This window comes from Rutilus rutilus (assembly GCF_951802725.1).
Source record: "Rutilus rutilus genome assembly, chromosome: 13".
NCBI lineage: Eukaryota > Metazoa > Chordata > Actinopteri > Cypriniformes > Leuciscidae > Rutilus > Rutilus rutilus.
This window is the reverse complement of record NC_140218.1, coordinates 36072193-36087184: the sequence shown is the minus strand read 5'-3', so window position 1 is coordinate 36087184 and position 14992 is coordinate 36072193. Positions and strand designations below refer to the sequence as shown.

Here is a 14992-nt window from a genome sequence, read left to right as displayed (position 1 = left end):
CATTCACGATCAGAGCTCGTGGAGCACAGGACCATGTTACTTGATCACCTCGAGAAACTCGGTCTCAGAGTCAATTGGACGAAGAGTTCACTGAACCCCAGTCAAACGATTTCGTTTTGGGCATAGTTCTGGACTCACAGTCTATGACGGCGCGGCTGTCGTCACAGCGCGCGCTCGGCATTCAGCGCGCAGCGAGATCTCTCCGCTGCGACGCGTCCTTCCCGCTCAAGACGTTTCAGAAGATGCTAGGTCTCATGGCCTCAGCATCGCCAGTTCTTCAGCTGGGCCTGCTCCGCATGCGCCCCCTACAGTTCTGGCTGAAAGCGCGGGTACCACGCAGAGCGTGGACTTCTGGTCGACTGCGCTTCAAGGTCAACCAGAGCTGTGTTACAGCTCTAGAACCTTGGACAGTGAACGGCTGGTACCAAACAGGTGCAAGCCTGGGGACTTCCTCGAGAGTGAGAGTGGTGTCTACGGACGCCTCCACCTCGGGATGGGGAGCGCTGCTCGAGGGCAGACCGTTATATGGCCTGTGGTCAGAACGGGAGAAGCTCCGACACATCAACTGTCTGGAAATGCTGGCAGTAGAAAACGCGCTGATACGTTTTCGTCCCCATATCAAGGGCCATCACGTCTTAGTCCGTTCGGACAACATGTCTGTGGTGTCCTACATAAATCGCCAGGGCGGTCTCAGATCCCGAGATCTGTACAGGTTGGCGGAACGCCTCCTGGTATGGGCTCAGCACAACTTGCGCTCGCTGAAAGCAGCTCATGTGCCTGGGATACAGAATGTGGGTCCAGACAGGCTGTCCAGGAACAACATTCCCGCGGGCGAATGGTCTCTACACCCACAAACAGTCCAGCTGCTGTGGGAGAGATTTGGCAGAGCGGAAGTGGACCTCTTCGCGTCCAGCGAAAACGCTCACTGCCCCGCGTTCTTTTCCAAGAGCGAAAGCGCGCTGTCCCAGAGGTGGCCGCGCTGCCCGCTCTATGCCTTTCCCCCCGTCTCCCTCCTTCCAGAGGTGATAGAACGAGTGAGGGAAACGAAATGCTCAGTGCTGCTTGTAGCACCACTCTGGAGGAACCAACCTTGGTTTCCAGAGCTGATGCAGTTAGCAGACACTGCCCCATGGCCGGTGCCATTGAGAAGGGACCTTCTCTCGCAGGCCAGGGGCTCGATTTGGCACCCTCAACCAAAGTTGTGGGCCCTACACGTGTGGGCTCTCAACGGTTACCCGCTGATTTCTCAGTAGGAGTGCTAAATACTATCACTCAGGCTAGAGCACTGTCGACTCGACGGCTCTATGCCTCAAAGTGGTCGGTATTCTCCAGTTGGTGTGTGGCTCGGGGATGCTCACCCCTCGACTGTGAGGTAACGGAGGTTCTCTCCTTCCTTCAAGAGCTGTTGGATCAGGGCAGAGCCCCATCCACGCTCAAAGTATATGTGGCGGCTATCGCAGCGTTCACTGAGACAACGCTCGGTCAGTCGATAGGAAGGAACGATTTGGTCATCCGCTTCCTCAGGGGAGCTAGGAGACTGAACCCTCCCAGACCCCCGTCGGTTCCTGTTTGGGACCTCTCTACGGTTCTGGAGACCATGAAAGGTTCCCCTTTCGAGCCCATCCAGACGATTAGTCTCAAACATCTGTCATTTAAGACAGTGTTTTTGCTGGCCCTTGCTTCAGTGAAGCGCATAGGGGACCTGCACGTGCTCTCGGTGAGCCCGTCGTGTCCGGAGTTTGGGCCTAATGACTCGAGAGTCATACTCAAACCTAGGCACGGCTATGTGCCGAAATCCCTCAACACGCCGTTTCGGGCTCAGGTTATATCCCTGTCCGCCCTGCCGGTGTTAGAAGAGGAAGGAGACTTGAGCTCTCTCTGCCCTGTCAGGGCTTTAAGAGCCTATGTGTCTCGCTCTGCTGTCTTTAGACAGACTGAGCAACTATTTGTCTCGTTCAGTGGACGTTCCAAGGGAATGGCTGTTTCGAAACAAAGCCTATCCAGATGGATAGTTGACGCCATAGCGTTAGCATACACCTCCAGAGGTCTTCAGTGCCCACTGGGTGTCAGAGCGCACTCCACGAGAGGCGTTGCCTCTTCGTGGGCCTGGTCTAGTGGGATATCTTTACAGGATATTTGTATGGCGGCAGGCTGGGCCTCGCCGTCTACATTTATCAGGTTTTATAACCTTGAGGTTCCCGCTTTGCAGGCTAAGCTGTTATCGGTGTAATTGAACACTGAGAATACAAGCGCAGTGCGTTACTACTATCTTACGGGCAGTATTACGTAAGACCCATATTCCCACTTTAGTCAAGGGTGTCTTGTCTAAGTGATGTCATATATTGCGTCTGCGGATGCAGCCACATATCAGAACGGAGAGTTCCTCCTCCTGTTCTAGGACTCTCTGTGAGTCCCTTTGGTGATTGTGCACTGTAAATCCTGGGTTCGCCTCCAGGTTTATGGTTGTTAATCCCTGCACGCACGGCGTCTTACATTGGGTTCCCGCAGCGTCTTAGCTAAGACGCAGTACGAGAGAACTCTCGTAAGAGAACGTACTCGGTTACTAACGTAACCTCGGTTCTCTCTAGTAGAGGGAACGAGTACTGCGTTCCTTGCCGTGCGTACGATTCACTTTGGTTCGCTTCTTCGATGAAATAAATCAAGTGAGTCAGCCTTTTCGAGCTACCTTTATAGGGCTAGGCCACGCCCGCGTCGGCGGGAAGTGGCCTCATTGGTCTGATGTTGCATCAGCCTGCGCTCGATAGGCTTATGCATTTGCTAGTAGAACAGCCAATGAGCAAACGAGCCGTCTTGCCTATGGCTGCATACTGCTGCAAATGCGTTTTACAAATATTAAAATTAAGGATAATTTTTTGCTTCAATATTCGTGAAAAGAGACTTTTCCCGCAGCGTCTTAGCTAAGACGCAGTACTCGTTCCCTCTACTAGAGAGAACCGAGGTTACGTTAGTAACCGAGTACGTTACTCTGCATGTTCTTATTTGAGGGATAACCGGCAGAAAACAAGCAGTACTAGCATGAATCATAAGCAAGCGCGCTTCTATGTTGACCCCCTTCCGGTTTACGTTGCTGACGTCACGCGGCCTTGCGGTCTAAAAATAGCACTCGTGCGGCACGCTATTGGGCATCGTTTAAATGCCACGGCCTACCTGAGCATTGTTTCTGACCATGTCCATCCCTTTATGACCACCATGTACCCATCCTCTGATGGCTACTTCCAGCAAGATAATGCACCATGTCACAAAGCTTGAATCATTTCAAATTGGTTTCTTGAACATGACAATGAGTTCACTACTAAAATGGCCCCCACAGTCACCAGATCTCAACCCAATAGAGCATCTTTGGGATGTGGTGGAACGGGAGCTTCGTGCCCTGGATGTGCATCCCACAAATCTCCATCAACTGCAAGATGCTATCCTATCAATATGGGCCAACATTTCTAAAGAATGCTTTCAGCACCTTGTTGAATCAATGCCACGTAGAATTAAGGCAGTTCTGAAGGAGAAAGGGGGTCAAACACAGTATTAGTATGGTGTTCCTAATAATTCTTTAGGTGAGTGTATGTCGCAATTTAGATACTGAATATTTTTAAGATGGAAGAATGCGGTTTTACAAATGCTAGGAATGTGGCTTTCAAATGAAATATTGGTATCAAAGAGCACACCCAGGTTCAAAAGAACCTCATTGGTTCTTTTGAACTTTCTATTCATCAAATAATTTTGAAAAAAAAATTGTACACAACTGTTTTCAACATTGATAATAATAATGAATGTTTCTTGAGCATCAAATCATCATATTAGAATGATTTCTGAAGGATCATGTGACACTGAAGACTGGAGTAATGATGCTGAAATTTCAGCTTTGATCACAGGAATAAAGTACAGTTTAAAATATATTAAAATAGAAAACAGTCATTTTAAATTGTCATAATATTTCAGAATATTACTGTTTTTTTTTGTTTTTTTGTTTTTTAATCAAATAAATGCATGATACTTCTTTTAAAAACATAAAAAAAATCTTACTGACCCCAAACTTAATATTAATTATTAAGTTAATAAAATAATTAATATTTCGTTTGGTTGTTTCATGTTTTGCATGTGTTCATAATTTCTTTGTATGACAGCCTGGCCAAAAATTATATTGGCATGTTTTCACAAATAAAACAATTGACTCCAAGCACAACTATGCAATATGCTGACAACATCTTTATACAGTTTTTTTAAATAATATTTCAATAAAGGGTGAAGATGTCAATTTTCCTAGGCTGGACATCACTTATGGCCACTTACTGTACAATAAATAAGGGATCTGAATATGACTTTACTGCCCCCTGCTGACCAAATTGAAGCTATTAGTTTAAGGTTAGGAGATCAGTGGACATGATGAACAGACATAATCAGATACGATACACATGATTTAGTTAATAATTTGCCTTAAAAATATTTACAAAAATCCTAGTTATTTTTCTGGTACCTTGCAAATATTAAATATTGTATTGAATGTACATGATGCAGGCCTTGGTTTTAAACATTAAACAATGCATATTCTGGTCTGATTGTCACTCTTTATTGAGTTAGCAGATGTGAGCAGTGCTTGATGTGTGTGTGTTGTTGTTGGTGTTTCAGCACAGCGGAGGGCTTTGCTGATTCAGATGTCTCGACGGGCTGGGAAACCTTCATGCAGGCGCTCGGCTACTTCCTGAAGATGTTCTTTGGGTCGGCCGCCTTGGGCACACTCACTGGTCTCATCTCTGCTATTGTATCCTTGTGAGTTTGTGTTTTAAAGTGCCCCTATTATGCTATTTTAAAGGTTCCTAATTTGGTTTTGGAGTCTCCTACAATAGGTTTACATGCATCCAAGGTAAAAAAACAAAAACGATAAAAAAAAACACTTTAAATTTCTAATAATATACATTGCACACCTAGCCTAGAAATCTAGACGCACCCTAGCGGCAGCAACATTTATTTTGCAACCAGTGTAGTCTAGCAACTCTCCGTTGACTTACGAGCTGGAAAAACCAAACTCTAGTCAGGCCAATCACATCGTGTATAGAGTAGGTGGGCGGGCTTTACATGATGGCGACAGAGTTGTGGCGGTTCTGCGCAGTGTTGCCAACTTATTTTTAGCGACTTTTCAGACCCCTTTAGCGACATTTTTTCCAAAAAGCGACTAGCGACAAATCTAGTGACTTTTTGGACAAACCTCAGTAACCTCCAAATGTTGCCAGTTCTGTCCTGCGAGCGCGAGGTCTTGCTTTCTCCCCGCCGTCACTCTCTCTAGCTGCGTCTACCCTGTTCAGCGAATGGCTGAGAGGAGCAGAGTTCATCTGTTGAGCGCACGGCTGCTGACAGACGTGAATGAGTAGTGTTTTTCCACGGACTTGTCACTTACAGTGTTATGTATAAGTTTAGACACCCATGCTAAAGTTGACTAAAAAGAGGAATAAAAAATCATATTTTGGAAATTGAACTTAATGCCTTAATTAATTTTTTTGGGAAAAATCCAACCTTTAAGGACACCAATTTTCTTTGTGAATGAATAATGTATCGTAAATAAATAAATGTTCCTCCTTAAAATACAGGGTGCATAAGTGAGTACACCCCTATGTTAGATTCCCATAGAGGCAGGCAGATTTTTATTTTTAAAGGCCAGTTACTTCATGGATCCAGGATACTATGCATCCTGATAAAGTTCCCTTGGCCTTTGGAATTAAAATAGCCCCACATCATCACATAGCCTTCGCCATACCTAGAGATTACCAAACTCTAGCGTGAACTCGACAATCGACTACTTTGGACTTCGACCGAAAACAGGATGTAAATACAGGTATTTGCGCTGGCTTAAATAACATCATTTTCATCCATTTCTTTCACATCTACTGCAGTCAGTTTCACCCGTGTTCACTCTGAAGGAATCACTCACATGACCTGTGCACTTGTAATGACACATCAAGGATGTTAAGAGGCTAAAAGCAGGTTTAAAACTTGCCCCATTGAAGTCAACAGGGTGCAAATTTTAAAACGAGGATAACACGGTGTAGGCAACACCGATTTTTGTCGTTGTTCTCTGTATTGACAGCACTCCAAATGTACAAAAAAATGAGCTCAATGTTAAAATTGACCGGAGTTCTCCTTTAAAGGGGTCATCGGATGCCCAAGTTGGTGTGATTCTGTAGGGTCTTCATGTAATGTTTGTAACATACTTTGGTTAAAGTTCCTCAATGGTTGTGTAAAACAACACCTGTTTACCTCCTCAAAAACAGCTGTGTTCACAGCGACCCATTTCGGTGCATGTCTCTTTAAATGATAATGGGCAACTGCTCCCCCCCGGCTCTATTACACACTGCATGAAAGATAATATTCGAAAAACACATAATAGGGGCACTTTATTGATTTTTTTTTTTTTGTATTAATGAGACAGTGGTTTTTATTAAAGGTGCATTGCGCGAGAGTCTGAGTTTTCGCAGAACTACGCCCCCTCTGGCGGCAAGCGAAACTGCAACCAGAGGTGTGCACGCTCACGGACCACACGCACACGCACGCTTGCACGAGCTCGAGCTGGTCATAACCCAAGGAGCATCAGCCGCACAAATCTTTTGTTTACAATCATAATGTCTTCAGAGGTAATAAAGTTTTAAATCTGCAAGTAATTTAAAATATGTGAAAGGAAAGGCAATTGAGTAAATAACACACTTATGTGTGAGGGAAAAAATGGGGGTAGTAGAAAACTTCGTTTTTTATTCCCATCTATCTCCATGTTGAACTGTGTTATGTGTTTACTGTATCCACTTATGACTATTATTATGGAAACACGTTCATGAACAATATAAGTTATAACTTTGTAAAAGCTCAAAATTGTAATCATGATACCATACCATACACAGTCGGTCAACAAAGTACACCCAAATGTCTCAAGGTAATAAACAATCAAGTGGCACTATGACGTTACCATAAAAGCCAAACAGGCTAATCCGCCGAAGATTTGCGGGGGTTTAGCCTGTTTTATTGGTCAGCTAAGTAGCATATTCCAATAGCAATACATCGTAATTAAGCAGTAATTTGCTCAAAATTTGTGTCTAAGTATCTAACTTATATATCAGCATTTTATATCACAATCATTCTGAACCTGATCACTGACAATGGTAAGTTAGTAAAACCTATTCCGATTGTACATTTATCTAGCTTACGCTAAAGCATTACACATTTTATGGATCGTCATTTATTGTCATTATTGGCCGTATCAGACATTAGAGAATGGGATATATCTTACCTTTTTATCAAGAAAAAAGCCAACTGAGGATCCCGTTTGAGCCCTAGAGCAGACCGGAGATCTCTCCATTTGTTGAAAGCCTTCCCTATGTTTACTCTCGTCTTACCCCGACGCCTGTCTGACTCCAATTTGGACCTTTTGGTTGCACTAGACAAAAGTTCTCTTTTTTTTTTATCTTACGTGGAGTTTGCGTTGGTGTTTGAAATGAACTACAAGCCGGTCTCTTAGAATCCATTTTCTACGGAGAATGGCGGCGTCGGCGCATACACAAACCTGCCAGACATATGAGCGTGCCGTGAACGCGCATGACGTCACGCCCAGTCTCAGATTCCGACCCGAATCCCTCTTATTTATTTTACTGTACAGGATTATAGAGGCAATCGCAGTGATCATAGAAGGGCTCAGTCAGCCCATCAGGCAATTGTTTAAGCATGTATGGGTTAGAAAACGGGTATTTTTAACATGAAAAGTTGCGCAATGCACCTTTAATTAGTTGAATAAATACATTTATCATTAATAAATTGTATTAATAAACATAATTAGGTTTTTTTATTATATAATGCTTATAATATGTGTATTCATTGTTTATTTATAATATCTGAAAGTTGGTGAAAATAATCGGGAAAAGTGATCAGAATAAACACTATTAGTATGTTTGTATTTAGTCGGTCAGTACATAGTGCTAAACATATAGCGAATAATATCCTATATTAGAAAATAAATATTATTATAATATTACATTTATTTGCGTTTTTTGATTTTTATATTGTTTACACAAAGTTGTTTATTTGAAGAACTCTACTGAATTCCTGTCAGATTATATTTCTGAATGCGAGTGTGCAGTCTCTGAAACACTTCGACCTGAGGAAGACTCCGTCTCTGGAGTTTGGGATGATGATTATATTTGCATATCTGCCGTACGGTCTTGCTGAGGGCATCAAACTCTCCGGTGAGCTTAACAACAGATCCATGATCAAATGTGTTGTGATTTCAGTATCAAAAATCCATTAGAATTGATGTCTTTCTGTTTGTAGGGATCATGGCCATTCTGTTCTCAGGAATTGTCATGTCTCATTACACTCATCATAACCTGTCGCCCGTCACCCAGATTCTCATGCAGCAGACTCTTCGAACCGTGGCCTTCATGTGCGGTCAGTTCCTCGCACGCCTTTCACAAACCTACCGCTTTCATAGAGGAGTTCTTCTGTAAACGTGAACTTTACGCTTCTCTTCTGTTTTTATTCCACAGAAACATGCGTGTTTGCGTTCCTGGGCCTGTCTATCTTCAGTTTCCCTCATAAATTCGAGCTGTCTTTTGTCATCTGGTGTATTGTATGTGCCTTCAGAGTGCTTGTTATCTTTGTTTGCATTACTGCTTTCTGCTCTTCAATATCTGTTCGAGCATGAATGCTTGCTGAAGGCGTGATACGTCACTGATTCTGTAGAGTCTTATCTATACTGAGTTATCATAAACAAATAAAAAGGTTTATGATGATGATGTTTATGCCATCAGAGTTCAGTCTAAGTGTTTTCCTGTCACAGGTTCTGATTCTTGTTGGTCGGGCTGTGAATATCTTCCCCCTCTCCTTCATGCTCAACTTCTTCAGAGATCATAAAATCACCCCCAAAATGATGTTCATCATGTGGTTCAGTGGTAAGAAGACCCAGTAAATTATACATTTTAGTTTCTTTGTGATTTGAAGGTTAGAAGTGAGTTTTACCTCATTCTGTTTCAACTGTTTAAACTGCAGCCAACGCTTATACTTCAAACATTCACGTTTTTATTTTTAACCAATATCCTCCTAAGTCATTCATTTTGTAAATCAGCTGTCGTTAATTACATGGACTTTTTTTACTGAACATCTTCTATCCAGCGACATCTTAAAGTCCCCCTGTGGTCAATCATTTTATTCTTAAAACTCATCTTTGATCGCCAAAATTACATATTTAAACATTTTTTTCCACTTGTTCTTTCCAAAAGTTTTTAAATGCAGCTCTACAGCCTTTCCTCATTTAGTATGCGCGGTTCTCTGACTATGCAAATGAGCCCCGCCTCCACTCTCACTCAGCTCAGAGATCCACTCGTTGACGATCACACGTTGATCTGATTGGTTTTCAAGGTAGTTTGTGACGTCAGAAACACCAGCGATTTCAAAGCGTGTTTTTGAGACTGTCTTTGGTTCACTGCAGTTTTAAGGAGAGAATACTCAGCAATGGTGTCGACTTATGAATTTACACATGGTTTAAGCATATTAAAAACACCACATAGACACATAAACAACATTAAAAGCTGGATTTTCACCACAGAGGGACTTGAAGTAAAATTTGATATGAAGGTATAAGACATAGAGATATTTTATTCCTTCTTTTTGAGTTTTTTTTAGTAGTTTGTCAGTAGTGTTACCATAATGTGTAAATTGTTAGAAATACAATCGTTCCATATAGTCATAAAACCGCATTCGGTCTAAGCCTGTGTCTTCCGTGCTCGTGTGGTCAGGTCTGCGGGGTGCGATCCCGTACGCCCTCAGTCTTCATCTGGGTCTGGAGCCCATAGAGAAGCGTCAGCTGATCGGCACCACCACCATAGTCATCGTACTCTTCACCATCCTGCTGCTGGGGGGCGGGACCATGCCCCTCATCCGCATCATGGACATTGAGGAGAGCCAGTCACGGCGCAAGAACAAAAAAGATATCAACCTGAGCAAAACTCAGAAAATGGTGAGACAAATGCTGTTTTTATCATTTTCTTTTAACTCTTTCGCCAACGGCATTTTTGATAATTTTCACAAAGGTCCTTAGAATATTTTGTTGTATGAATATCTGAACATGAACATGAATATATCAAAGAAAGGACAGACCCTCTGCTTTAAAGCTGCAGTCTGTAGTTTTTCCTCTTTGTCGCCATCTCTGTTCGAAATCTGCAATTGCAGTTATTCACGGAATTATCAACGAGGTGGGTTGTGCCTCGGCACGGCATAGCGCGGACGAATACAATGTTTTGAGGAGAATGTGTGGCTGTCGGTCGCCGCGCCGGTGTGGATCCTGGCATTCGCAATCACAGATTCTACTTTTTGGAAGTATGAGCAAAATGTCATCTGAACAAGTAACATCCACTTTTGTTCGGACCAACTAAGGAGAAAAAAGCACTGCAGTAAATCGCGATTAAATCTAACGATCGCTTCTCATATCACATCAAACTGTGCAAATTATACTTTGTTCTCAAATTGTTAATGTTAACAACATCAGCACTGCGTGACTACATTTAATGCCCTTCCAATATTATCCTTGTTTTTCGCATGAGCCGGTTGCAGTCTCTCTTTTTCTCCCAAGTCTTTCGCGTTTTACAACGGGTGAATCTCCAGTTGGTGATTGTCGTATGAACCTTTCTGGATCCGCCATCAAATTGATAAGTGTAATTATATCCAGTGCTGTGAGAAAAGGCTATAAATCTCCACCTCAACATCCTCACACTCATCGCCTACTAGCCGAGACTCTTCTTTATGTGGACAGATGTGACGTAATGACGCAAAGACATGCTCGAATTTCCCGCGGAAATCCACCAGTACCACTGGAGTTAAAAACATTATTACAAGCTTACCGTTCTGAATCGAGCTACGGCAAGCAGAGAGTGTTGAACACTGGCTGGTTATGTACTTGCTCAAACATTTATTATGGATCATTTTTAACCCAAAAAAGCTACAGACTGCAGCTAAAAAAAAATAATAAAAAAAAAATATCTAGCTTCAATATTCTTTTTTATCAACATTTGAATGTCGGTACGTTTCATTAAAAAAAGCAAAATTTCAAACAAAAAGCTAAGAAAATCTAATTTTTGTCGAAGATTACGTCCAGATGGGATTCAGAACGATTATAAAAGCACAGATGGAGTAGATCGAGTCCATCAACACCTTCAAAGCTTCACAGTCCTGTAGCTCGACCAGGGTAACGTTAGGCAGTTTTGATTTGCTCTTTAAAGGTGGTAAGCGGTATTTTAAACACGCTGTTGGACAATGTTGATATTTGAAATCAACCCAAACAAACACACCCCTCTCTTCAATGCTCCTCCTCCAAAACTCACTCTCCAATCCTAACAGCCCTGCTCCGAGTCGGTCTGGAACCCCGACACCCCTGCAAGCCAGTCGAGTGCACGAACAATGACGCTAAACACCGCATTCACTAGCAGTCGTCAGCGCGACTCTGACTAACTGGCCTCCGTTACGCACGCAATCCAAGAGAGGATGTTTCTTTATCATAGCAGAAGTTAACAGAATAATGCTTCATGAAAAATAAAGCGCAGATGATAAACGAATGACCTACCGCTTACCCCACCTTTGATGTTGATGATCGCGTTATTTTATATATGCATCTGCTTACATATGATACCTCTTGTTTCTGCTGCTGCTTCTCCTGTTTTTTGATCAGGAGATTCAGTACTCTTTCTGAAGATGTGTAATAGCGCCCCCTACCGTATAACAGTGAAAACACAAGACGCTGGAAAGTTTTGTCAATGGCGTGGAAAAGAGTAAAACATTTTTTTTTTAAAGACAATGGTCCTTATTCAAGAAATTTCCATAGATCATCAAGTAGGGCTGGGACGATACACCTATCTCCCGATTCGATACTATCACAATACTTAGGTGCCGTTACGATATGTATTATGATTTTTTTTTTTTATCGGGAAAAGTTAAAGGGCCCCTATAATGCTATTTTAAAGTTTCCTAATGTTGTTGTGGAGTCTCCTACAACATGTTTGCATGCATCAACAGCACTACATTCTCTTGAACAAATGATTCAATAACAAATACATATTTTAACAGTCACTTGTCGCCACTTAGTGGCGAAACAATGTAATGATAAATGCGTTATTTTAAGCACCAAGTTTCTATCAAAAGCTGATTTTGATCGCTATCGTAGACATCAGTGTTCATATTTGAACTTTAAACTTTTATCCAAGTACTTCTATGATCATTTTAACTATTGCATCACAGAAATAATGATACTATGAGGTTGAAAAGACTGTTTGTGAAGCTGTTTCGTGACGACTCTCTCCGGGTCAGCGCCAACACAGATCTGAATGTTGCAATATGATTTTGTCAAAGTTTAATAGACAGACGAATTGAAAGATCGCGTGTGTGTTTGAATGGAGATCGCAGTCTTTTAAAGATGAATCGTGCAGCTCTATTGTCTTCTCTCTCTCAGCATATGAGCAGCGCGAGGGCTTTCAGTGCTTTCAGTCTCACGTCTCTTCCACGCGTCCACTTGTGACATTACGACACTCAACACTCATAGATAACGACACATTTCATCCTCTGTTGGCTAACTTCTGTCAACCTCATCTACAAGCAATTACAAAAATAAAGCAATTGAATTTGAATTATTATCGATTCTGGAATTATATAATCAATTTTAGAATAAAAAATAAATAAAAAATTGCGATAGCTGGGTGAATCGATTTTTTTTTTTTCTCCCAGCCCTATCAACAAGTACATTCGGAGTAATTTGTGTGTAAAATGGACCTTTTCGAAACGATAAAACTTCAGATTTCATAGTTAAACATTTGTTTGTTAATGTCCAGATTTAGCACTCAAAACTAACGCAAATAAAAAACAGGATAGCAATAAAACGTTCAAAAAAAGGCAGGCAGAAAATCCCCAAACCAGTTCAGCGCAAACTCTGTCCCCGCAGCCGAGATGTCATTGGTCTGGTCAGTCACAGGGCTGATTGCCTACACAATGCTACAACAGATACTAAACCCTAACCCCACCTCACACCCTAAACTTACCCAGTGTAATTGGCTACATGGTGGGATTTGCGCTGAACTGGTCTGGGGGAAAAATCATGCTTTCTAGACTAGCAAACCTACCAACATGCTTTATACAGGATCGAAGACTAAACGAATCAGCACAGGATATAGCACACAAAGAGGAGGAAATCAAGAGGGTCTGGAGCCAGGCGGCTGGGGCTGGTTTACAAGGGGACGGGGCCAAAACAGCCGAGATTTGGGACACTTTCATGTGGGGGAGAGGTTGAAACATGATCAAAATCACGTTTTTTCCCCAGAAAAACTTGATTTTGATCATGTTTCAACCCCTCCCCCACATGAAAGTGTCCCAAATCTCGGCTGTTTTGGCCCCGTCCCCTTGTTTACCCATGCTATAGTTTTTCACAGATGAACTGGATTACATGAAATGTTTGTCAAATGCACAGATGTTTTCATGAAGCTACTCTAACACTTTTCATTCAATACTTTATGTACTAAAAATTAAACAGAGAGCCCACGAATTACAACAATTGCGTGTGCAGGAACGCTGTGGGATCTTCTGGACTCCCTTCACAGGTTTGCTTTCAGTAAATAGCATAAATGCAATATATCTTTCTCTTTCTCTCTCAGGGCAACACCATCGAATCTGAGCATTTGTCTGAGCTGACAGAGGAAGAGTATGAAGCTCAGATTTTTCAGAGGCAGGATCTGAAGGGTTTCCTGTGGCTTGATGCCAAATATCTGAACCCTTTCTTCACCCGCAGACTCACACAAGAGGTTGGACTGGTCATAACCTTCCTAACAGATTATTCCAGTTATAAGGCTTAAAGAAAAAGTTTTTGACTGGGGCAACTACAGTGCATATAAACTACTCCAGAACACCTAGCCCAAACTGTCCTCAGAACACCTTAGCACCTGCATAGCAACACCCTGGCAACCACCCAGAATCCCCTTGCATCATAGCCACATTTACACATTTAACATATTGAATGTGTGTCATCATTTGAAAGTTAGCAAATGATTTAAATAATGTGAGGAGTCTACTTGAAGAACTGGTTGTCATCTATTGTTCTTCCTCTCTAAGGATCTTCTGCATGGGCGGATCCAGATGAAGACGCTCACTAATAAATGGTACGAGGAGGTCCGTCAGGGTCCGTCTGGCTCTGAGGATGAGGACGATGAGGCAGAACTGCTCTGAGACGATCATAAGAGGCGAACAGAGAGAAGTGTCCGAACTCAGATGAGCCGTTCTCACAGCAGGTAAACGGACTGTACCGCTCAGTGATGGACTCCAACTCCATGACTGGAGTGATTCATGGCTAAATGAGGAAAAGGACAGGAGTATGTGGGACAAGACAGCTTGGGATTGTTTTGTGTAGAGTTTAGGCACTAGGAGCAAAAACACTGAACGGATAAAGATGGAAGGCTAAGAAGAAGAAAAATAAACATCAATGTTGGACACCTTTCTATCATTTTTTTTTATTTATTTTACAGGTTGAAGCAACGTAATATAACTAATGTGATTCTTGCGCTACCTTTTGGCGGGTTTTGTTTAACATACAGGGAAATGACATCAATGAATGTTTCTGTGATTGGAATTAATTTAACAGACATAACCTGTTTTTCTTTTTTATTAAGTATTTATTTGCTGCGTTGTCTTTATAAATGGGAGTAAAAGGGTATTTTATAATATTTCTGGACACTGTATTTTGTAGCTGAATTGAGTTTATAACTATCTCTAATGAAGTTGTGCCTGAAGGAACGTACCTGTGCATAAATAACTGCAGTGGGAAAGTGGTGTAAAGACAAATGTGAATAAATGAAGGATTATTAAAAACTTGTGTGAAGTTGTTTAACGCTGTCCAATCCCTTTCTTCATTTGCTAATATATTATGATGCACAGAAGACAAAATGTAAAGTTCTTTGATAATTATACAAACATA

The 14992-nt window shown here is 42.1% G+C and overlaps 1 protein-coding gene across 1 annotated transcript in view; it reads left to right on the top strand.

The window, feature by feature from the left end:
- Positions 1-14459, top strand: part of slc9a8 (solute carrier family 9 member 8) — a 44040-nt gene extending 29581 nt beyond the window's left edge. Inside the window, exons 9-16 of the mRNA XM_084427615.1 lie at positions 4645-4777; positions 8132-8237; positions 8323-8439; positions 8538-8620; positions 8831-8942; positions 9786-10006; positions 13680-13826; positions 14134-14459. Of these exons, the coding sequence (XP_084283741.1) occupies positions 4645-4777; positions 8132-8237; positions 8323-8439; positions 8538-8620; positions 8831-8942; positions 9786-10006; positions 13680-13826; positions 14134-14247 (1033 nt within the window). The 3' untranslated portion in view covers positions 14248-14459. The remainder of the gene's footprint in view (positions 1-4644; positions 4778-8131; positions 8238-8322; positions 8440-8537; positions 8621-8830; positions 8943-9785; positions 10007-13679; positions 13827-14133) is intronic.
- Positions 14460-14992: the final 533 nt, after the last annotated feature.